We start from the raw sequence: 25,086 nt of genomic DNA on the forward strand, positions 1-25,086 counted from the left end.
CGGCAGAGCACAACACTAAAGCACTGATTATTTACTGCAACATGGGAATCTCCTCAGAAGTCATCTACAGTTATAAAGGGAGGCAGATGTATAATGTAGATTGTGGGAATTCACTGAGCTCGAGTTACTGAAAAGTTAATAATAGCTCTGGTAGTAGCCTACTAATCATGCTGTGAAGGATAGAAAATTATCTTCACTGAGTGTATTCACAGTAATAGGATGTAGTACCCACATTCGCAGGTGTATGTGTGTTATGCATTCATTTGCATTGAGCCTACAACTACACTGCCATTTTGTGTTTCCTGTGTCTTGTGAAATCATTCAGTCAGAGCTTTTCTGCTGCCAGATTTCAGTGAATGAAGCAACATTTAAACCAAACCTCATTATGCTGGAGCTCAAGTTTTCTTTATCCTTACATAAGACAAAGTCCTTGCACCTGATATTACCCCCTATTTGTCACTACAGTGTGTCTAGGGACAAACTGGAGCAAGATGTTATGTTATTTGGCCTGATAAACTAGTTTAGCAAATGGACAAAGAGGCACTATATTTCCATTGATTTCTTGGCCTCAGTAAATTATTTCTTTTAATCTATGATGTTGCCCACAGTTAAGTAACCCTAACCCTTTTTGTGTTGAGCACAGAGAGGTGGGCATGTTTAACCTCGCTTAGTACAAAGAATGGAACAACAGCTGGATCTGTCTGAAGTGGAACTTAAGAGTCGGCTGGGTTTTGCTTACAACAGTTACTGACAGAGTCAGCAACAAGGGCAGGACTTTTGAGAAGATGTATGAAGTCACTTTCCCTTAGCTGTAGTAGTTAAGAAAAAAGGCAAATGTATACTAATTGCCTCTGGGGTGGAATATGGAAAATGGGGGTGAAACGCTGCACTGCTGTCATGTTTGATTTTACCACTAGAAGGTGCTAAAAGTGCTAAATTATAGTTATAATCGCTTTAACATTTAGAGATATATTAGTGTTAGCCAAAGGAACGAAATGTAATACTCAGATGGAATGGTGTAAAATATTTAAGTTCATTTACTCCAGTGCTGTACTTGAATACACATTTGAAGTACTTATACTTTGCCTGAGTGTTTCAGTTTACACTTCTACCTACCTTCTCTTAATTTGTATTTTTTCTCAGGTGATGGTGATAGTCGAGTAAAGAGTAAAGAAATGACATTTTAAGCTGAACTCGCAAAGTTTCTTAGCTGGTAAGTAAAAAGCTATGCTAACGTTAGCTACGTAGCAATAGCAAAAATTACAAATAGCTTATTTAATAAACATTCTTGTACTTGTAGAATGACCAGGGTGCAGTAATTCTTTCAATAACCTACACAGTATTTACAGTAAATAAGATTTTGAGGCTGTAAGCTTTATTCACATGTTTTTGACAAAGCTTGGTTAATTATTTTCCCTGTCTGTTTTCTTTAGGAGAAATATTACAATAATTTTGTAATGAAATTTAAGGTAAAACCTAAACAAAACACAACAGCAGCAGCAGCAGCAACAACAAAAAACTAAATACCAACCCCCCCAAAAAATCGGAAAAATGTTGGAGTGTTCCTTTAAGTCAAGTCAAGTCAGGAAGGTTTTATTTATTATGCTACATCTTTGTTATTCACTGCTCTGTCGAGGTTGTATAATTGTTAATTGTGTATATTGTGTGCATTTTGTAAACATCATACAACAACATTTCCTTATCATCACAACATAAAGATTTATATAAACCTAATATTTACAGTTCACAGACCATCTCTGCTAGTCATATTAATTATACAAAACTGTAAGATTAAATGGTGTTTCATAAAGGCTTCAGTCTGCTGACCACTGTTCACATTGTAATTGACAGCTCGCCGGTCCCACACCAGACTGAGAAACTCTGATAGTCTCTCTCTCTTTTTTTCTGCCACTCAATTGGTCCACGCTACTCGCCTGCTGAGAGGGAGGGAGGGAGGGATGGACGGACGGAGGGTAACACCGAGTTTTCAGATGCATTTGATATGCGAACGCCTTCAGCACCCCAAACATAAAAGACCACGGTCTTGAGAGGAAGCTGGGTGAATGGTAAAGCGGAATGCAAGTGGGACAAACAAGAATCACTTTGATTAACGCGGCAGTTTGGTTCCAATTTTGTTTTAATCTCGGGAAAAGTGGACAAGCAAGAAACCTTAGATCATGTGAACACACAAAAACCGAAGGAAGAGTCTGGATAGCCCTGCTCGTTGGGGACAGCTGTGGAGTAGTAAATATATCCCAACAGAGGATGGCGAAAATACTCGATGTTAAGGAATAAAAGACATCTTTTTTTTTAAATGTGGTGACAGCTCTCTTGACGGTCCGAAAACAACGCGTAAAAGGCGTCGGGATTCCCTTTGTCCCCACGTGTGGATGAGCTGTGGTGAAGACACAAGGTAAGCAGGGCGCTTTTGTTTTACATCTAATTATATATACTTTTTATTGTATTTGCTGGGCGAGCTTGTGCTTTATTTTGAGCTTAAAAACAGTAGTGAAGAAAAGGGCTGAATGAAAATGTTTTTCTGGAGATGGTTCACTGCCTTTGTTTGGCTCCTGTCATCCTTAAATACACCGTCAAGTTAACCCCAGCCTTCAACCCCAGGTGTTTCCCCTTCCTGTAATTGACATTGGCAGGGTCCATTATCTAAGGCGATTAAGGCAAATTCAGTCTTGACTTTTATTGACAAAAAGGTGTTTTAAACCTTTTTTTTTTTTTTTTTTTTTACAATTATTGTGATTAATTAGCCTTATCTTTAATTGGGTAGCTAATACTTTTATTCTGAGTGTTAGTATATACTTAGTTTCTGGGCTCTAAAAGATAACAGTGCACCTGTCCATCAGCGTAAGTGCCATTGATTTACATTAGACCTGTTGGGGTCATATTTCAATCAGCAGTATTGTTATAAATGCCATCCACAGCTACCTTAGTACCTTGCAGGAAAGTGCTCATTAGCCCCAGGAGGAGACACAATGGCCATGTGGATGCTGCTTGTTTTGACCTGACCTGCGCTAAATAAGTTCATTATTTTGTCATTATCTGAAACAGGTGCAACTACAGAACCCTGTCTTCAGTCTCTAGCTGTTCAGTTTTTACCTCTTGAACCTTGTGATTATTGAACTGAATTGTCCAAATTAAATTCCTATTTTAGCAAATTTAGAGAGCTGTCCAAATGTCCGCCTGGCACTGAGCTTGGCAAGTTGATTTCCAGTTTTGCAGAGGACAGCAGCTTTCCTGTCATGCTGGTTTTCATCCTGACTGACAGTAGCTAAATGTACAGTGACATCTCACATCAGATGGTCTCATTATCTAATGAATGACAGAGATTGCACGGCAAGAGGCAGTGCTGTTTTTTAAATGTGCAAATAAAAGTGAGATGGGCTGAGAATAAGAATATCATGAACTGGAATGGAGACTCGATACAGTGTGAATTTCTTGCAAGTTGGTAAGGCGGAGTGGGGACTCCCAGTAGTGACACATTCAAACCAGCAGGGTATCCTGCTTTGTGATCATAACTGTGAACAAACACATGAAATCAATCTGCTGATGGACTAGCTTGCAGGCGCATTTCCTTCCTCCAGTGGCTTTCTCTGTTTTTCTCATTTGTCTCTTTTTCAATTCACCCTTTATGTCTCTCATATCTCTCTCTGATACTTCACCTCATAGATACCCTGATGTTCTCTCCATGCTTCCGTGCTTGCCTTCCTTCATGCCTTTGACTCCTCTACATTTTTATAATCCCTCCAGCTCTGCTCACAGACCTTCCATGTCCTCAGTCTTTGCCTCTTTCTTTGTCTCCCTGTCATTCTGTCCCTGCAATAGAGAACTATGTAACATTGTTCCTCTATACCTCTTGTTCCATCCAAAACGCAGAGGCAATCGATCTGTTGGCTTACACTCATGTGTAAATGTGGAAACCCATTGATCCGTGAGCACAGCTCTTAGTGGAGAGGCACCAGTAAATTCAGTCCTGCAGCACGTTGGCAATTGTGTCTAACTCTGACTGAGGAGATTGACTTGTGCTGTTTAGAAATATTTAATTGGTGTCATTATGGGGCTGAAATTGGTTACCCTGACCCACTTTGAGATTGTAATTGAGCACTCTATGATGTGGGCACTGTGATTGTGTTAGTGTGTGTGTGGTTTTGATGTTGGTTACACAGGCACATGAAACCTGCTGGATATTCATGAGAGTAATAGTACATTCAGTTATTTCACAGCCCACTCAGTATCATGTGCTTTATGTTCAGCCATTAAGTGGGTACATTGTACAGTATATGATCACAATTACTATTGCACATAGTACTATTGTAGAATATACTAAAAAGAAACAGTCCTCCAGGCACTGATGAAAACCTGATTGTGCCTCCTTTCAGCTGCCAGTCTGAGATGTTTTATTTATTTATTGATTATTTAAAAGAGAGTGGCCACTCACGTTTTTGTATTTTTGTTGTATAGATGGTGAGGGAGACAGCGTCGAGGGGGGACACAGGGGAAATAGCTCTAGCAGGATATAAACCCATCGTGAGTCAGTGCACATACAGTAACTCCAGAAGTATTTTTTAAATTTATTTTTGATAAGGTCTGGGGCTGTGCAATTCATTTCCAGCTAGATCCAGCTGACCTATTCCCAAGGTCATGAATCACTTTTTATACAGTACTCAGTGAATAGCCTCGCTAAGTCAGACTACACCTTTTGTGCTCCCTTTTTGTTATGAGATACACAGTAAGTCCGTAGAACATCCCCTTAGAACTACTTTGACCCCAACGATACATGCTGGAGGGATTGTTGTGTGCTTATGTGACTCAAGGGATCTTGAAAACTCACAAACCTTGTGAACTACAATTTCAGCTGCTGTAGGTGTTGCTTCTGCAGCTGCATGGCTCATCTCTTTCTCTTTTGTGCAGTTTATCCTTTTATTAGATAGCTATCAGGAAAAAAAGGGGGAGGGTGAGATGAGTAACAGCATGAAACAAAGGTCCCTGACTGGTTGAGAAGAAGGGACCGTGGAGGTTCATGGTTCGCTCCTTAACCCCAAGGTCAGCAATGGGGCCTCTCATGGCCTATTATTACCCCCCAGTGTATTCATCAGTAAAATAGATTTTTGATGTTTCTGAACACCTGCTATGGTTTTCAAGGCTGAAAATCATACACAATGACCAGTGGTTTAGCTCACTCCATTCAGGCAGAGGAATGGTTTGTGTTAATGTCAGGAGGGAAGGAAAAGATTGTCAATCATTTATTACACATCCTCTTAAGTAAAGGCTTATTGAGCCTTGCCACAGGACAATTGTAGGATGGCATTGTGAGGTAAATGGATACTAGAGACACAAGACTTTGCATGGCGACTTACAGGGAAGATATATTGTATGTTCTTTTTGGCCACATCTTACTATACACTGCACACTTTCACACTTGGGAGCTGTGCAGTATTGTGACACTGTACCCAATGAAGATTTGCTGACTGTGTCTGGTCTTAATCAACAACACCCTGCTTCGCAGCTGCATATTTTCCCACCTCAAAGGTGTGCATCTTATGCTGTGGCCATGGAGAAGCTCTAGTTACTGCACCTCATATTGGTTATTGTTGAGGTAGAGGAGGAGTGTGTCTTTCTTGAACTTGTGGCTTTTTCCTTATGTCTTTGTACAACTCACCACTGCCCGGCAGGCTGCCACCACTCCCTTCATACATATGTACACGTTTCTCAACACAGTTTTATTTTTGTGCAGCCCCTACCCCCGAGTCCCTGTCTGTCACACAACCAATCCCACTATCGTCATTTTAATTGCAATATGGATTATTGAGCAGTTCTCAGCTCTGCTCTCATAGGAGATAAAATTAAAGGTCAGGTCAGTTTCTCAGGCTCTTGATGATGATGTGTGTGCTACTTGTACTGTTTACGCTTTTTGTAGGTAAATAAGGAGTAGTTGAAGCCAATTTATGTAGTTATTAATACCTATTCATGCTGATATCTTCTTGAGTGTCACTATATTTGTCCCTGCTTTTTTTGGAAGTCAGTGAAACACTCTTGGCAGATCACCCAGACTGAAGATACATTTGCTAAATATCCAGCACTCAAAAGAGCTGCTTGAAATCAGATAGGCGAATGTGGTGCAAGCCAACAACCAATTATATTTGGGAGTTTACAAGGTGATGATATTAGACTTGTTTTCATGTACACAAATCTGCGATGGCTTGTGTTTTATAACCATAATATGCATGCTGCTGGTGTTGTTTTTTTGAGTGTGTAATGTCAAAGCTATGCAAAGCTTGGAACCTGAAGCCTAAGAAGAGAGTGTTTCCTCATGTGTGTTCTCCATGATGTTAATATCCCTCTGCATATGTTGTGTCTAATGTGTGAGCTGTACTGTTGATGTATGTACCAAATAGCCCTAAGGTACTGTTACACTTTAGAAGCAGTGTGTGTGTGCACTGATTATTTTTGTGTGACAGCAGTCATCTATCTCTGAGGGTTCCTGATCTATTAAGAATGAAATAGCACAATAATACATCTGTTGTGCTAAAAGGGGAAAATAACTACTAACATCAAGTACTAACAAAGTAGACAACTGGCAGGTCCATAGAGCATGTTCTCATGTTGAAATGAAAACCAGCTCTCTAGATTATAAAGTCTAGAATATAGGATCAGTTTATATTACTTGCTGTGCTTTTTGCATCTGGTCAGTAAAGTTAAACATGTTTTATGGTGCTGTCAGTGATTTAATTTCCCATGAGTATAAAGAATAAGCCTCATACAACGAAAGTATAAAAATAAAATTATGCTGCTCTCAGTGTAACACATGGTTGGAAGAGTCTTTTAGATTGGTTAGTGTAATCGTTAATTTGTTTGACAGCTGTGGCCAGAGGCATTACATTTTCAGGCTGTCCATCCATCCCATTCTTATGAATGTGATATATCAGAAATGCCTGCAGGGATTTTCTTTACATTCCACTTGGACTCAAGGGTGAACTAATTAGGACTGGGTGGTCAAAGGTCAAGGTCACTGTCATAACTCAAGAATTTATACAAAATACAATATTGTTTTGACCATATTGTGAGATCGTATTAGACTACTATGAGCCATTGTTCTTTTACAGACATGCTGGAAAATAAAAATCAGGCCCTGAATTATATTGATATTATTTTTTGATTAACTTATGCTACCAGAGGTGGTGAGAATAGAGGGAAAAATGTGCTCACCGGGATTTATTTGTCAAAGCAACATTACAGTTGGATTGATACAGTAATTTTCAGGAAACATATTCTAACCCCAGGAGTTAGAATACCTGATATTTTTAAACTACAGTACACTCCAGTAAACATTTCAGGCAGTGGTATACTACTGGTTCTCTGTTCTTAACTGCCCATGATCACAATGTCAAAGCAACTGGAAAGAGGATATTGATGCTGTATCCAACAGAACAAGGAACAACAGGGGCACATATGGTGGTACCAGGCATGAAAGAGCAAGTTACAGAGTGGCAATCGGGCTGAGAATAGTGCTCATGTAAACAGAAGCCTTAGGGACAATGGCACCAGAATTAGCAGGGCCAAGAGATGTAGAGGGGAGCACAGCAGGACCACCAGGGGTTAGGCAGCCAGGAATAACCAGGGTTGGATAATGACGGGGGGCCACAGCAGGAGCAATTGGACTGGATGCAGAGGGGCTGGAAGGAACATGACAGAGTGACACTGGACCAGAGGCAGCACAGCCAAAAACAACTGCGCCAGGTGGATTAAGATCCTGTAATAATGCTGCTGAATAGTAAGGCACAGAGAAAACACAACCAAGGGCCCCTAAATGGGAACCTGCTATTCACTGTCACTAGCTGGTAAATTAAAATAGTTCACCAGTGACAGGCCAGTGAGTGAAACTTGCTGAGGGACGTCACGACAAGGGCCTGTCTTTTTTTTTCAATTCTTTTGGTAGGATGTCTCAAACACATTTAGATTAATTTCTGTTAAAATTTAATAGAACACGAAAAGACCAGAATACTGAATGGTATTGACACATATCCTTGGTTACCAACATTTGGGTGGTTCAAACTGCTTGCCTTATGCAAATATTTATTGCTTTTTATTGTAAGTAGTATTTTTCTTCAGTTAAGGAGGCAATCCACTTTCTCACTCAGGGGATGGATGTCATCCCCACACATTTTCTGTCATTCCACATATCAAACTGTTGCAGTCTCTCTTAGTTTAACAACAGACCTTCATTCTTCCCTTCTTGTGGCAACCACTTATAAATCTCCACATCCACCCAGCCATCATTGCATCATTTTCACTGGGCAATTTTAACTGGGCTTTCACTTGTCTGGTTCGATAGAGACATGGCAGGATAATGCCCACAGCTCTATGGGCTAAATGGAATTTAATGCTGGATATGCGGATCAGCAGGAAGAGCAAAGACAACTGTGCCTGCTCATGCATTAGTTTGAGACAAGATTTGTAAAAGAAATGGGGAGTAAGTGGTTGATGAGCAACTGTAATTACAACAGTGACAGTCAAAGCACATTTTATGATAATTGGATTTTTGTTTTCAAGTGCAGAATGGACAAAAGTATTCACATTTATCATTGACTTGCCAATACCTTAACATCTGTACACTTTTTTTTTCTGTTCTTCAGCTTTTCAAGCATGTCGCATAATCCTCATCAGCAGATGTAGTCTGCTCTGTTATTATGTAATTGTAGAATTGTTCAAATTTCCATTTTTCCAGACTTCTTTTCCATGTTGGCTTTAAAGCTGAGATTCTAGTTGAGAAAACGCCTCCACGTTAATTTAGTACTTTTAGTGGCTGAGCTTTCTGGAACTGTTCTAGAGCTTTCCAATATTCCCCACTTGTCACGTATCAAGATCTGGGAGGTGCTGGATCTCAATTCATGCTGTACAATTTTTAGAGGAGAATTTGTATTGGCTGCCTGAAACAGGTCACTCCACACACCCCATTTCATACATTCACCAAAAAGTAAAGATAGTTATAAATGTTCAGGGAAATGTGTCCTATTTTGACCAATTTAAGAGGCTCCAGCTGTTAGATGTCTACTTCATTGTGCTGTTCTAATGCTGCATCCTGGCCCATATAATGTTATTGTGTAGTAGGTCACAAGCTGTGAGAGGTCCATCCAATATAGACTCCCATTTAGAGTTGTGTTAATTGAATTCTTCTCAGTTGTTTTCCTTTTTTTTTGGTCTCACTTTCTATGTGCTTATGAACATCATAAACCAGCACGAATAATCTTAGTTATTAATTTAATTAGTGAATAAACAAAGAGGGGCTCTCTCCCTCCTCTCACTCAGTGACTCTGAAAGAGCCTTACCCTCAAAAAGCTTGAGCTGACAGAGATGAATAGCTAGAGAGATGAGCTTGATAATTGAAAGTAATTAACATGCCAAGCAGTCGGCTCATGTCTTCACGTTCAAGAGAAGCAGGAGCTAAAACTGATGAGCAGATTGAGGGATCAGGTCGGGAATGGTTTTCTGTGTAAGACACACTACTCTGTGACAAAATATAGATCTAGTTTGGGTGAAGACAGCGTTCACGTGCAAATCAAATATTAAAAGCTTCTTTTAGAAAGTACTTCAGCAACAACCAGAATTATCTTCTCTGAACATTTTTCAATGTTATTTTCAGTATGACTCTATTTTTATCTACCACATATCATCTCTGCGGAGTTTGGTTGTTAGATTTTGAGTGTGCACGGTCACTGCAACTCTGTATTTGCTGAAACCAGAGAATTTAAGGCAGTGAATATAATCTGAGGTGTAAATGTGCTTGATGCATTATCTTTTGTGCTTTTTGTTTGAAATATAAACAGGAATCAATCATTCATGGTAGGTTTGGAAAATTTGGAATATTGTATTCAGAATCCAAGAAAAACAAAACAATTTATAGTCATATAAATATGTGCTTCTATGGATGAGTGTTGATTTCACTGTGATTTTCTGGCTAATGGACCACTCTCTCAGCATAGGTGTAATTAATATCAAGTCTACAGCCATGCTAGTGGTGCTTTGAGCTAAATCCTAACATCAGCATGCTAACATGCTTATATCGAAAATGCTAACATGGTGATGTTGAGTAGGTAATGTTTATCAGGTTGAACATCTTAATTCATGCTAATTGGCACAAAGTACAGCTGAGGCTCAGGGGAATGCTGTTAGTTTTGAAGGTATTTGGTCATAAATTGGACTAAATAAAATTTCAACCTGCTAATGGCTCTAGATAAAAGGCCAGTGGACTTTTTCCTCTGGAAATCACAAATGTCTACAAAATCTCACGGAAAATACATCTAGTAGTTATTGAGATGATTTAGTATGGACCAAATGCTAGACAGCTGACAGCAAACTGACCAGCAGGCCAACTGCAGGCCAAGCTTTGCTGCTGTGTAAAAATAAAAATTGATAATGGCTGCATTCCATTTCTGTTTGTTACTGCCAAGGCCTTGGCGTTGTGTGTATTGGTCCTTTGGCGTGGCTTTGTAGCACACCTAAACGGGACAGTACCTCCTTTAATGTCGTTAGTTTTACTGCTCAGTCTTTTATGTTTGTGTCGAGAAGGTCCTCAGTGCATCAGCGCAGGAGAAGCCTAATTGACATGGCAGCCAGTCAATATTCTTCTCTTACTTGATGTAATACCTTGGCAATCAATACTCTGGTGAATTGCAACAGATATTGACAGCCTCAAAGTCTACAGTTGATAACCCTGTCAGACTGACACAGTGATGTGGGAAAAGTGAAGAATAGCGCTTAGTTCAGGCAGAGCAGTGAAGTGGCGCTGGTATCGGCTGATTGGCTCCAGCTGCTAGTGGCTTGCTTTGCAATGACCGGTTCTTTCACAGCTGTGTAGCTAGCAACATCAAATCACATTAATTCAGGTGCATATCACAGACCGCATAACCTGACACTTGTTACTCTGATGATCATGCTCATGCCAACGCTATACTGCAGCTCTCTCCACCACCCTAAATACACTAATATTGAAGGAATCAGTGAGTTCTGATCTTGCAGTACAATAACCACAGCATTATTATGGTTGTTTTTAACCACTCATAGCAGTTGGCTAAGGTTAGGGAGAGATTGGGACAGATTCACGGTGACTTCAGACACAACATGAAAACCACCATCTTTTCCTTAACCTTAACCAAAGTGCTCTGGATGCAAACCCTGGTCTCTGTATGCCCGCCACCTATATGGTTGTCCAGAGGTCATACAGGATTTGTTGTGTAGTTTAGCTGTGGATTTCTGTGAACACGGGGGGATTAATCCATGACATCAGTCTGGTATGACCTGGTCAAACGTGGGTTGATTCCATGTACATAATCCTATGTCACATTGATTATATATGAAAATGGTATACAGGAGAATTATGGACTGAAAGTATGTGTGTGTGGAAAGAGAAATGGGGGAGGAGAAGTACAAACACTCTGCTTTGCTGTACCAGAAGTCATTTCTTGTGGGCCTGTCTTTGGGGTTAATGTGTCTGGCTTTATTTGCATACCTGCATGTACTATAGGTTAATGCAGTTGAAGGGTTTTTATTTTCTTTTGGTCCAGTTACAGTCAATAATTGGTTTGGAAAATGTCATCTTGTAATCATGCTGAACTGTCCACTGTGAACACTGCACTGTAATGATAAAACCACACTATCATCCACTTACACACATTCTCTCTGTGTTTGTGACAATATACACCCTTTCTCACTCTCTCCACCCCCATTCTGTCTTGTGGTTTTTATAATGACCACAGTTGGTGTGAAGTCCCTGCTCAGAGTGTTTATGCTCTCCAGTACCCACTCAACAGGAGTGCACCCCACTCTGACTGCTCCCCCTCCATTAGAATGACACCGCTTGAGGGAGCGAATAAATGAGGGACGCTGGGCTAATCAAGTTTTTTAATTGTCTCAACAAGAACTTATGAGAAAGCACTTACTTTGTGATTTCCGTAAGATTTATTCAAGCAGTGGTTGCTAGGCATATGGGTGAAACACCACTGTGTCTGCACATGAAATGACTACATTCATGTCAGAGAAAAGAAAGCGTCTGAAAGAGCAAAATGGAGAAAAGAGACTTTGCTCATTAGGGACTCCCTGAGCACCAATTTTCTGTCTCACACTGATGATCTCTGTGAGGAGGAATTTGAAATCCCCAGACAAAGAGGGCTGGTCTCCAGAGCCAGCACATAAACTAGTGATCATTGGTAGAGATGTGAAGCTGGTTTAGGACCTAGAATTTGGATGGGGGAAGTTAAGAAATTGTATCTTACTTTCTTAAAAGGATTCTTAAAAGCAAGGGTTAGGGTTAGGGGGGTTAGGATGTTTCATGTCATGTTGTAGCCCTCACATGTTTCTGCTAAGCACTGCTAAGATGCTGAAATAAATAATGTGCACTTGATAATGTGTTGTTAGGATTAGTCCCATGTTACATTGGCTTGGTAAAACTGGGATGGGGAAAAAATAGGTGAAAAACTACTGTTGTAGAAAACGTATTTCCACGGCTCTGACCTCTCACTCTGTGATTTTTCTCCTCTACACTATTCTCATGTGGGAGGCTTTCAGAGGCAGTAGGTGGAAGAATGATATGATTACATAGTTTCTCATATATCACTCCACCATAAAGCATTTTCAGTGCGTAATGAATTCTGGGGAGAGAAAAACAAATTCTTTGTTTTTGGATATGGGCAAAATTTTGAACAAAAAGTCTGATGGCTGAGGACCAATTCAGTACCCTCAGTTTTGTTCTAGCACGGGCTGTGATGTTCTTAACTTGGGTGTGTGTGTAGCTAAAGGCACTGATACTAGTGGTGCTGTATTTTTTGTGGCAGTCTGAGAAGAACACCACACATTCCTGGTTGATTACTTAGTCACATGAACAGTGTTTTTGTACTGCTGTGATGGAGGATAAAATGATTCCCAAAGGAAAATCTTTCCTCATAGTATTTTAAGCTGCTATGTTTGGGCATCTGTTAAGCCTTCAAACTCATGGATCAGTTATCCAAACTGGAGTTCCTGGATGGTATTTCTTCACCATTGTACCTGAAACAACGCATTGCCACCAATGCAGCCCTTCTGTTTTCAGCCACATTATTTGAATGGCAATGTTGATCTACCAGACTGTCAGTCCTCCACTTTGTCCTAGACTGAAATATATCAACAATTAATTAATTAACAATTATTGTTCCCCTCAGGATGAACTGTAAAAACTCTTCATCTTGTGTCCACTACTTTGGTTTATGACCAGCTACTTGCAACCATTAATTTCAGCTGGATTTTGTGTTTGGTGCTCATTAGCATGCTACCCGCTAACCTAAGAAGGTCAACATGATAAACATTACTCCGCATGTTAGCGTGCTGATGTTATCATTCATCTCAAAACATCAGTGTCTGTGCACAGCTTCAGAGAGCTGCCAGCATGGCTGTGGACTCCTGTTTAATGCAGTGCTGCTTACAATTTGAACATCAGTTAACACAGACAGACAAACACACTTGTGTTTTTACTTATGGGCAATTGAATTGGCAATTTAGCTGCATATCTCTTGACCGTGAAGAACACCAGAGCAGCCGTAGGACAGAAAATAAATGAGTGCAACTCAGCTGTAGTGATTGTAGTTTTTTTCATGAATTCAGAGTCAACACAAGGTCTTGTGTAGTAGCAGGTGTGCCACTGTTACCTCAGCCCAGGAGACAGAATCAATGGTGGCAGCAGCAGCTTGGAGTTACCAACTCAGACATGCCAAGATGTGACCATACAACAGAAACCAATATATATATGATATATAAAGTCACCCTGATATTGTTTTATTAGGACACATTTAGTTGTGTTGCTACTTGATGTGTGCTAGTTTGTGATATTTCATTAATTACAGTCATGAAATGGATTGTATGCCAATTTAAATCTGATTGCCGCCAATTTTATGTTGTTTATCTGTGGTGAGGAAAATTAGTCTAAGGCCTCCAGTTGGCCCATAATTACTCAGTGTGGTGACTTCCACTTAGGCACTGAGCCAAATACGCTGTTAGGGACTCCTAAGTATTATAATATTTCATTAGGTGCGAGGTTTTTAATGTGGAAGTGGCTCAAGAGTTTTTTTAATTGATCTTTCTGAAATGATCTTAAGCTTTTTAACTCATAGATGTTTCTATCAGTTGCCATTGCCTCTAAGATCAAACTGCATCTTGTCTGTTACCTTCTTATCTTTCCACTGACTCTGTGCACTTCAGGGTTAGGCAGCACATCTGCAGAGTGTTTTTTAAAGATCTGGAAGGTTTCCCCCAGGCAGTGTTGTCCTTACACCATGGTGGACGAAAGTGGTCCCACACCCATGTTAACAGTGTTAAAGAGCAGACTACATGCCTCAAAAGATAGAAAGATAGAAAATACAGCACATTTGTCCCCTCTACCATTAAAAAGACCAGATTTCAGTGAACCATGTATGTCTGTTGCATAACTATCCTACAGAAGGGGGATTTTGACACAGGGTTTAACTGTCATGTTAACCCTGGAAGCTTTAAAGCACCTTTGCCTAGCCATTTGTGCTTTAAACTGGATTAGTGCAGCAGGAACAGTAGTGGCTAAAATGGTTTTAAACTGTAAAACATTTTTTTGAATTAATTTATTTAAGTTGTTTTTTTCCCATTTAAATCTGGAGGAAAGAAAATACAATTTCTTGTCTGTATTCTGTAAGTTGCTCTGTTCTCACCACAAAAGGATTATTTGTTATGGTGCTGCACTTTTATAACGGTATTAACAGTTTCACTGAACATGTCATTGGAATGTGTCAGTTTGTGGGTTTGTGTTTATTTACAATGTGTTATCTGTTTTTACAGAAGTTACATAAGTCAGCAGACCAGTTTGCAGACTCTGTTTTGTTCACTCTGTCCCTACCTGCTGGGTACCTAAATATGATATCTCTGATCACAGAATGACAAGTCCATGCATCAATACTACATCTTCCCAGTAACTCACACGATTGTATGTAAAAAATGAAAACAAAACTAAACTGAACTATCCCCTTAAAGAGGTGATGAAATACTGCCAAGCTACTCTGTCAGCTTAAGATTCTGCTCCAGTCACCAGCTGTTATAAAAATGCAGTCAGAATTTTAAGTAACACTGAGCTTTTTGTGAGACTTCCTAACTATACTATGATTAGATAATGGTAGACTCTGTTTCTGTTTTCTGGTATAAGTCAATCACAGCACAGTCAGCTAAGCAACATTACAGGAAAGAGTGAAGAAGTTCTGCTGAGAGCTCAGAATATCAAGATTTTTACAGATTTATTTAACAAGTGGTGAGTGAAAAAATAACTTATCTGTTATACATTTTAAATAACAAATCCCTCCAGCAAATATTTAATATATATGAATCTGTTCACTGATGTGGAGTGACTGGTTCATGAACCTTCATTATGTGTGAGGAGGATAAACTCTTTATATTTGTATTAAGGATTGGGTTTTACAAAGCCTAAGCTTTCATGTAAAGGGTGAGTTTGCTCTGTTAAATGTTGCCATGGGATTTGGCAGGATTCAGAATTTATTGAGGATTAAATAGCAAATCAGAGGCATTCCAAGTATTTATTAACATCCAAGTGTTCATTAATATAAGACCAATAGTTCAGAATACAACAAATCTTAGGATTTGGCTGAGCTGATTTGTAGTGGCATCACGTTACCAGTGTGCGCACACCCTCTCTCTCTGTCGTTGTCTCCATTTCACCTACACACACAGTTGCACACATAAAGACGACAGTATGATCAAAAACACGATGAAGTGAAAATTTCAAAGGGAGCAGTGGAGCACTCTGGATATTTTCAGCCATTGTCAGAGATCTTACTGCAGAACCAGTCATGGTGTTTGATGATAGAAAACAAATAAATATTAGATTGGGCTCAGTAAATATAAATAAATAAATCATAAAGGGCTCTGATTGGAATGGGGCAAAAAAAATTGATTAAGAAATCGGTATTGTCTATTTTATTACAGCTGTATTTGTCCACACATTTCATCTTTTTTGTTGTATTCCTTTCGTCTGCTGGCATGACAGATCATAGTGCATTAATGCAGGCAGGGTGCTTCTTGTTCCTGTTGGTTGCACTGTGTACACTCCTGTACCATCTGATTTCCTTCATTTCTGCCTTGGATTTTTACTAGAGCCTTCATTCTCTTTCAGAAATATCACTGAGTCTTTCAACCACTGAAGTTGGTTGTCACACACTGATTTGTCTCCTGCCTCTCTAGGCCACACAGACCTTTACCTAGGCTTTTAACTCTTCAGATTAATTCAACAAGAGTTGAGGGGTTATCGCACCCAAGCTGACAAGCAGACAGTTTCAGGCTATAACTTAAAATCAGGTTACAGAAATGTTGACCAGAAGATGGTTAGACTGAGAGCCAGACAGCTGGCTGCTCAGATCCTGTTCTTCTTCCGTCAGAAGTCCCACTGAGCCAGTCAGTCAATGGGACAGACAGGCAGAAGGCTTGTTATCTCTGCTTTATTAGGCTGATACGTGACACGCTCTGTTGAAGCCACCCACTGATGACGTTGTTGCCCGAATGCATGAGAGGTGATGTGACAGAACACCTTGTCACATTTTGCCTTGCCGCCCTCCTGAAATTGTCTCTCCTCGTGACATTTGACATTAAATACCTGTGAACTGCTGTCTGGGGAATTGGGTGAGTTTTTCAGGTAATACTACATATGATTCATTGACTGACTGATGGCTTGGAGAAAGGAAATGTTTACTGTGCAGTCAGGCAACACTTATGTAGAAATGAGTAAAGCCACTCTCGAGTTTGCACGCTAAGATATTGCACTTAGTAGCTGCTATATTACTGTAAGTGCCTCTGCCAGTAAACAGTCTGCTCTTTGAAACAGTGTATAACAGGGCTGCATATACTGAGATGCAGACAGAGTCAAGAGGTTCAGCTGCCTCTTGAATTGTGTGATAAATAAAAAACATAAAAACTGACAGTTCTATGGACAAAAACAGGAAACTTTCCAGGGACTGCTATGTCCTGCAAAGTCTGTCCATGAAAAATGTATAAAACTTTGCTTAGCAAAGGAAAAAGCTGTAAAGCTTGTTAATCAACCTGCTGCATTCAAAAAAATAAATAAATAAAAAAATCTTATCACTGTGATTTGAATACAGTTCAAGTTCAAATGTAAGAACAATCATTATGCAGGAAACATATTAAGTAAAGACAAGCACAAGCCAATGTCACTTCAACAGATGACATTGTTGCCTTTAATGAATATTCATGCAGCCACAGCAGTGTGAGTTACTTTGCTGTGTCTGTATTACGGTGAAACGGCTTTGTTGCAAAACAATTGTTATTTTCAGATCCTACCAAATGTATCTAGTGTTTAAAAAAAAAAACAACAATTAATAGGTTTAATAATTGATAATTAATGATTAATTAATAATTGCTCACACAACCGTTAGTGGTCAGATTGCAGTACAAAGGCCAGCAAATTAGCTTCCTAGCACTACTGCTTGCTTAGCTAATGCCATTAGTCATGTCTTACTCGTCTTAGTGGTCCCTGAACAAAAACTTGAAAACTGAAAAATTCCCATTCTGCCTATCTTTAATTAGACTGCCTTTCTCTTTGTATCTAATAGCCAGTTGGTTTAAACTTAAGATTCATGCCCTCACTCTCTTGCAGTCTAATGTCCTACTCTGTTTCAAAATGGGACCTTTTTTAATTGGAGTGTTTTTCTTTTTTTTTTTTTTTTTTTTTTTGAAGGACTTCATTTTGTTTTAAATAATGGCTTGTGGTCTCCTCTTTTAATGATGCACATTGGGCCACTAAATACCAATTGACAATCATTTTCATGCTACAGTTGTCCGTTTATGGCTACAGACTTTACACATAAGGACTTTAGTTCATTCCAATGACCTCCACACTCTCCAGATCCAAAGCGCCTTTGGGATGTGTTCACAAGAGGGGTTTTATAGTATAAATACATGGCTAAAAAATATGCAGAATGCTATCAATCAGAATATCTGAGGAATGTTCCCAGAACACTGTTAAATCCATTCCCCCAACTATGTCTCCTACGTAATGCGTTTAAATACTACTAATCTGCTTTGCCAGTATATTTCCGCAGTAACGTAATGTCTGTCTAGATTATGTTCACTGGCACTTTAATAGGAACACCATGCTAATTCTGAGTAAGGCCTCCCTTTGCTCTAAAAACAGCCTCAGTTTATCATGGCATGGATTCTACAGGATATTGGAAAACATAAACGGACAACTGTAGCATGAAAATGATTGTCAATTGGTATTTAGTGGCCCAATGTGCATCATTAAAAGAAGAGTCCACAAGCCATATTCCTTAAAATTCAAATCACTGAATTCAGTGAGTTCATTTCGGCCATAAAGGGATGCACATGGTCAGCAATAATACTTAGGTTGTTTTATTCAAACTATGATTGATTGGTATTAAGGGACCCAAAGTGTGCCAAGAAAACATTTCTGTCACCATTACACCAGCACTAGCCTGGACTGTTTATACAAGGCAGGTTGAGTTCATGCTGTTGATACCAAATTCTGACCCAACCATCTGTGTGCCTCAGCAGAAATTCAGCATTGGATAATTGCATGAATAAGTTAGCAGATAGGTATTCTTAATAAAGTGCGTGGTGTTGGGGCAGGTGGATGGGTGCAGGACTTTGATGCTGTAGATTGAGAGTCACTCTTAGGTTTAAAGTACTAAAACACTTTGTTAGGATTAAGGAAAAATTGTGGTTGCAGTAAATTTTTTTTTTAAATTCAGTGCTTCAAGTAGTGTTGAATTTTTCCAATGAATTACCAATGCCTCACTTTTTCTTAAACACCTTAAACAAGTGCTTTGAGCTATCTTAACAATATCATAAAACATCTATCACACTGTAGTTGCCAGCTAGGAGTAGGGAAAATTAAATATACTGACATTATACATTTGCAGATATGTTTAGTAACATTTGTGTTGGTCATGAACAGCATTTCTCCTTATTATGTTGATAAGAAACATAACTCAGGAAGCATGAAACATATTTGCTTATGCACATTAGTTGTATATGAACAGAATTTTTGTGGGAAAAGTGTTTGGACTGTTGGTCCTACCCAGTATTAGGAAAGTGTGCTTTAAAAACTGGTTGCCACAATAAGCCTTTGTTGAAGAAAGTCACTTTGAAAAGTTTGTGATGTTGTGCTCAATGTTACCACCTCTGCCACATTCTCTGACTGCTGCTGATGGACGGGTCACTGTGAACAGGTTATTGCCAGTTCATTAAACACAAATATACACAAAGGTACCTCCAGCACTTTATGCATGGATGGTAATTTTTGTATTGTTTTCATGCAGAGAGCATGCATGCGTTAAGTTTGTTTTGTTGAAGCAGAACATTTTTGGTAATGTTTGTGTGTACTTGTCTTCTGTCTGCATACACCTGTCTGCTGTAATATTGTTAATTAGGCAAAAGTAATGCTAATTAGAATGCCGTGAAACACACACACACCCAGTACTTCTCGTTAGTACCATTGTGCTTCATCCCCTGAGGTTGAAGCACTAATCTGTGTTCATAAACTGCTTTCTACATCTGTGCTCCCAAGCACAATTTTCAGATCTGCTCTGAAACTCAAATTTCCTCTGTACCCACTAATTATCTGCTAATGGTGATAGCTGGAACTGATTGTCATCCCTGCAGAGAAGTCCTGCCACTGATAATTTCCTCTATGAAATATATATTCAAGACATTTTTTTAATGAATTACCTAATTCATATCATTCAAGTGCTCAGCTTAATGAGCTCAACAATTGTCAAACAAAATATTATGACAGAAGAGCTCTTCCACCAGTAAATCCCTAACTGAGTATAATAGGGAAAAACAACTATATATAAAATTAGTTTACAGCTATAAAGGCTTGCGTTTCTGCTGGAATGGAAAGTTTGTTATTTGTGCATTGTGTTTCATGATTGTGAAGCAAATGAACCCAACAAATTCCAACAAGTACATTAGCAGCTATTTGAGTTCTCATTTCCAAACAATTGGCTGCTTTGAAGAATCACTGCTATCATACTATTTAACTCAGGTGAAAAGGGAGCTTAGGAAAACCACATGGCAGTGCAATTAAACGTACTTCAAGACTCTTGATATTTCAACCATGATTTTTCATTGTTGGCAACTTTGTTATGACTGTAAAAAGTTTGTACTCATGCCCTTGAGTTATCCTAGAAATTACCTTCTGGAAAATGGTTAATGCCACCTGTCTGCTTTGCTGTACAAGACAAATGACACTGTGGAAGTACATTTTAATAAATATTTATTATCAGTTGAAGGTGCTGAGTAGCACTTAGCTAGTGGGCGAGAAACCGTTCTGCTCATGTTTGTAAGATAGATGGATAGATGCAGAGATGTACTTTATTGATCCTGTGAGGGAATTTCTTGGAAGAAAAAAAGCTTACAGCACCTGGTATTCCCAGGCGGTCTCCCATCCAAGTACTAACCAGGCCCAACCCTGTTTAGCTTCCGAGATCAGACGGGATTGGGCGTGCTCAGGGTGGTGTGGCCGTAAGCCATAAGAGGGCCTGTAAGAGGAATACTATAAGTGCTTTCATAGTTTTTGCTCTTCTTTGCTCTTCTTCTGCATTAAGGTTGTTTGATGGTGGTTTTATGTAACCATGGTACTTCCTCTGGGCTTCAATGTTGTCCTGCCTGTTCGAGCTGAAAGATGTCCATCTGCTTCAAGGGCATGAACTGTCCTTAACCATTTGATTTCTTATCATGTAACTAATACATATGTCATCTCCAAATGGCAACATGGCCCTGTCTGCATGCAGTGGATCAATGCATCGTTTTGGAAAATACGACATGAGACACGTGACCATGGTAACCACAGAAGCCATAGCAAGAAAACCAGTATAGGACTTTATATTTATTGGTGTTTGAGTTCAGTTAATGATCAGCTCTTTATCAGCACAGAATGGACAGATCATTGAAGAGAAATGTTATTGGAGCAACATCAGCCCTAAAGTCAGTCAGGTCATCAAGAGACTAGTTAGCAACACTTGCTAAATTAATTGTGTCATTATGCTAACCATTTCCTTTATTTTAAGATACAACCTGCTTTATTGAGCTATGACTAAGTGGACAGCAGCAGCACGTGCTGCTTTTGTTCCCTGTTTCCAGTCTTTGTACTAAGCTAAGCTAGCTGTCTGCCTGCTTTATCTATGCAGTATATTTACTGCACAGACATGAGAGTGGTATTGAGCTTCTCATTTAACTCCTGGCAAGCAAGTGAATTGTTTCCCAAAATGTCAAACTATTCTTTAAACACAAGGGCCTCATCTAGTCTTTGTAGCTGACTCTCCCTCCCTCCTCCTCTTCCCAGTTTCACAACTCATTCTTCAATCTTTCTTTCTTTAACCGCCAGCCTTTTTTCTTTATTTCATTAAATTCTCTCTGACCTGCTTGCTTGTGGCTCTCTCCATCTTTATCTCATTCTTTAAACCCCTTCCTCATCTAATTTGGCCTATTCTCCCCAAAACAGTCTCTGATGCTCACCTCCCTCTCTCTACATGTATTGGGTGGAAAAAAAAATAAAAAAAAGGGACATACGAGTTCTTAGGGGCCTTTTAACGAATGCCTGAATTGGCTCAGTAGAGAGAGGCTCAATGGCTGTGGAGTCAATCTTGTCTGCTGCTTTTGAATGATTAGCATGGGGGGAATTAAACTGTGCTGAACCATTAAGTCTCTCTCATTAGCTCCCTGTTTCATTAACACGTGTTATTGAGAGAAAAAAATTACAATAAGAAAAGATATAATGTACCAAGGCAAGAGAAAGAACACATAAAGATTAGTGAAATTGGAAATACCATCTGAAAACACAAATGAAGAGCAGAGAGACACGTGATGTGTGTTTTTTCTATGTGTTGTGAGGGAGATGGTGTAATTCACATGCATATTTGATTTGTGATCATCTGACACATTAAACACGCATTTTTCTTTGCTGTGATTAATATGTTCGGAATGTTTTTTTTTTCTTTACCAGTTGGCAGTGCATGTGGTTTTTCAGATATGTACCCAATATGTTCTGTAGACTTGAAAAGAAGTCAGACATTAGCAGTGTTTTTCAAGTAAGGTTGTGTAATCTTATTACATAACATATTTAAAATGATGTGTTTAAAGCAGAGACTGCTCACTGTAATTTGGGGCTATTAGCAAGAAAATAAGATAAATGGCAGCACTGTTTGTTCATAATATTAAGTAGCCTATTCATTTGTGTGATTCATAATCTGTGACCCAGTTCAGGCAGGCAACTTAAGTTTTTCAACACTCACATATGACACACTGTCTTATTCTTGAAGCTGTCATCCCTCTGCTGCCTCTGCATAAACTGCTACTGCTGCTATACACTATATAGTGCCCCTATGTCTGTGAAGATTCTCAGTCATTCAGGTCATGGTTATTCAAGGAAAGTTGAATTGAGTTGGATTATTTTTTATCAACTCAAACATTTAAGTTTCTCTTAGGAAAGGCAAGAAGGCAGCAACTAATGCTTTTTATCAATATCAATTAATTGGCCTATTATTTAAAAAAAAAAACAAAAAAACAACAGAAGATGTCTATTTTGTCTAACCGGCAGTCCAAAGTCAAACAACATTCAATTTACTAAAACAGAAGGCTAAGAAAACCAGCAGATTTACATTTGAGAAGCTGGAACCACTGAATGTTTCTGGCAATTTTTGCATGAAAATGACTTAAATGACTCTGCTGATCAAATAATTTGATTAAGTGACTAATTGTTTTATATTCACAAGTGCAATTCACCCATCATTCAAGACAATGTGGAGCCTGTCCTGTGTGAGCAACAACTAAGACATGTCCAGGCAGCATGGTGTTTTTTCTATTCTGTGGCTTTTAGTGCTGTATCTATTACTTGAAGTTTGTTTAGTTAAGTTACAATGATTATATTACATTGGAGCTGTCATATTTGTTTTCTTGCTATGAGAGGATGCTGCATCACATCTCCTGTTGTCACCATCACTTGTCAGCCATTTGACAGTGTAATTTGTGCTTCCAGCCAGCCAGCTGTTGATAATTTAACATCCTGATATTACTCCTCCCATTTCAGTTCTAAACAAAGATTTGACTCATGATATTAATCATAAAGTTCTACACAAAACTTTATTTAAAGCATCTTCTTAGTCATGACTGTTTTTAATGAAAATAACATTTTGCATGTTCCCTTTAATCTTTTGTTGTTGGTCCTCATATATTCATGTATATAGGTGTGCATATTTGTAGTATAATGTCTGCATTTGTCTGCCAGGTGTCTACCCTGAACAAATATTCTTGACCATGTCACACCTGTTTTAGCCTCCTTACACCAGCTATCAGTACAGTATGTTTTGGAATTGATCTTATACATTAAAGACTCTGTGGCTGTATTTCTGACACTACTCCTACATGAGTCCTGTAAGTAGCTTAAGATCCTTGCTCAAAAACCTTTAGTCTGTTCCAGAGTCCTGGTTTAAAACGAGAGGAGACAACAATCTGCCTGAAGAAATAAGGCTGGCTGAGTCAGTGTCATCTTTTAAATCTGTTCTCTGCTTCATTTTACCTGAATTGTCTGTTTTTGTAATATTACTGGAATTTATTTTACCTACTTTACTCTGGCCTGTCTTTCATTTCCAACAAGTTTTCTATTTGACTTATATTTTTAATTTGTTGCCAAGTGTGGAGAACATTGTAACCTGAGTTTGGAGAGGTGCTCTATAAATAAGGATTATTGTTATGATGCATTTTGTGTCTGTACTTAACCATATTTCTACATTGTTAATGCAAATCTAATTGCTCTCAAAACACCAATGTAGCAGCACCAATCAGACACTGACAACAGAGGTATTTTTTCTACATCAACCATCTTGTGCTGGCTCAGAGGAGTCATAAGAAAGGGACATAAAACAAAAATGAGTTCAACAAGGGAGTGATCAAGTTGCAGGGGTAGCCAGCCAGCCTCTCCTTCAGTCTGTTATTTTTATGGGGCCTTTAAGAATATCTTCCACATTATCACATAGCAGTGCATCATGGGGGATTTCAGTGTGCCGTACAGCAGCGTTATTGTGTTGATGTATCACTTACTGACTGTCCCTCAATGGAGCAATATTGAAAGCATGGCTGTTTTGTTTTGACTGCTTTGCTCTCATCTCATAGAATCACAATCCAAAATACTGATAAATAGAGAAATGTGTGCATGTTTGTGTACATGTAACAAAAAGGATGGAAAAAGGAGGCAGAACATCGATGGGGGGAATATTTAAGATTAGGTTTAGGCTGTAATGAAGGGTGAAGGTTAAAAATGTTGTATTACTGAGTCTTGCGTCAGGAAAAGCGGCAAAACACACAAAATAATACCAAATAAAATCATTTTTTCTTTTTGTTTTCCAGGTTTGCATGTGAAGCTGTTGTGGTTGGACAGCAAGGGAGATACCCGAGGAAATATGAGGAAGAGCAGGAGCGTTCTCACAGTGTCTCCCAACAATGTAAGTCATCATGTCCCGAAAATATCTCCCCAGTTACATAATGGGCTGTATGTACCAGGTATCTATCAAACAACATGTCATCACAGAGATGGGTTTCATTGTAAATTACTCATTCATTTTAGTGGTGGTATCACAGTCACAGACAGTGAGAGGTAGATATAAACAGTGAGGAGCAGACACTGAAACTTTCCGACTGAGAGAGACACAGACAGATTTATTTTGGGACTGTGGGGATCATGGACAATTATGAGGCATTCAAGTGACAAAATCAGCACACTTCATGTAGTACAGCAGGACAAAGGAAAGAGGAGGATGGTATACTTTCTTTACAACACACTCAGTGCTCTCTCTCTTTGTCACCCTCCCTGTGTTTTGACAGCTCCTCTCTGTGCTTTGCCTGGCTCTTCCCTCCTCCACCATGTCTCTCCTGCACCAAGTTTCTCTTTTGTCAGCTCTGCAGTTTCCAGTGTTTGCTCTGCTCTCTTCTTGTTTCTGTTTCTGATCTTTCTCTCTTCTCCCCTCATCCTGGCTCTTAGATAAAGTA

General features: G+C 39.1%; 1 protein-coding gene and 1 non-coding gene across 2 annotated transcripts in view; one reads left to right on the top strand and one right to left on the bottom strand.

The window, feature by feature from the left end:
- The first annotated feature begins 1,981 nt into the window (after positions 1–1,981).
- Positions 1,982–25,086, top strand: part of pde4ba (phosphodiesterase 4B, cAMP-specific a) — a 174,715-nt gene continuing 151,610 nt past the window's right edge. The window contains exons 1-2 of the mRNA XM_018696110.2: positions 1,982–2,413; positions 24,448–24,542. Coding sequence (XP_018551626.1) covers positions 24,501–24,542 — 42 coding nt within the window. The 5' untranslated portion in view covers positions 1,982–2,413; positions 24,448–24,500. The remainder of the gene's footprint in view (positions 2,414–24,447; positions 24,543–25,086) is intronic.
- LOC127143508 (5S ribosomal RNA) lies at positions 20,456–20,574 on the bottom strand. Its single transcript, XR_007814985.1, has one exon. It is a non-coding gene; the product is annotated as a 5S ribosomal RNA (ribosomal RNA).

This window comes from Lates calcarifer, linkage group LG17, assembly GCF_001640805.2.
Source record: "Lates calcarifer isolate ASB-BC8 linkage group LG17, TLL_Latcal_v3, whole genome shotgun sequence".
Classification (NCBI taxonomy): Eukaryota; Metazoa; Chordata; class Actinopteri; family Centropomidae; genus Lates; species Lates calcarifer.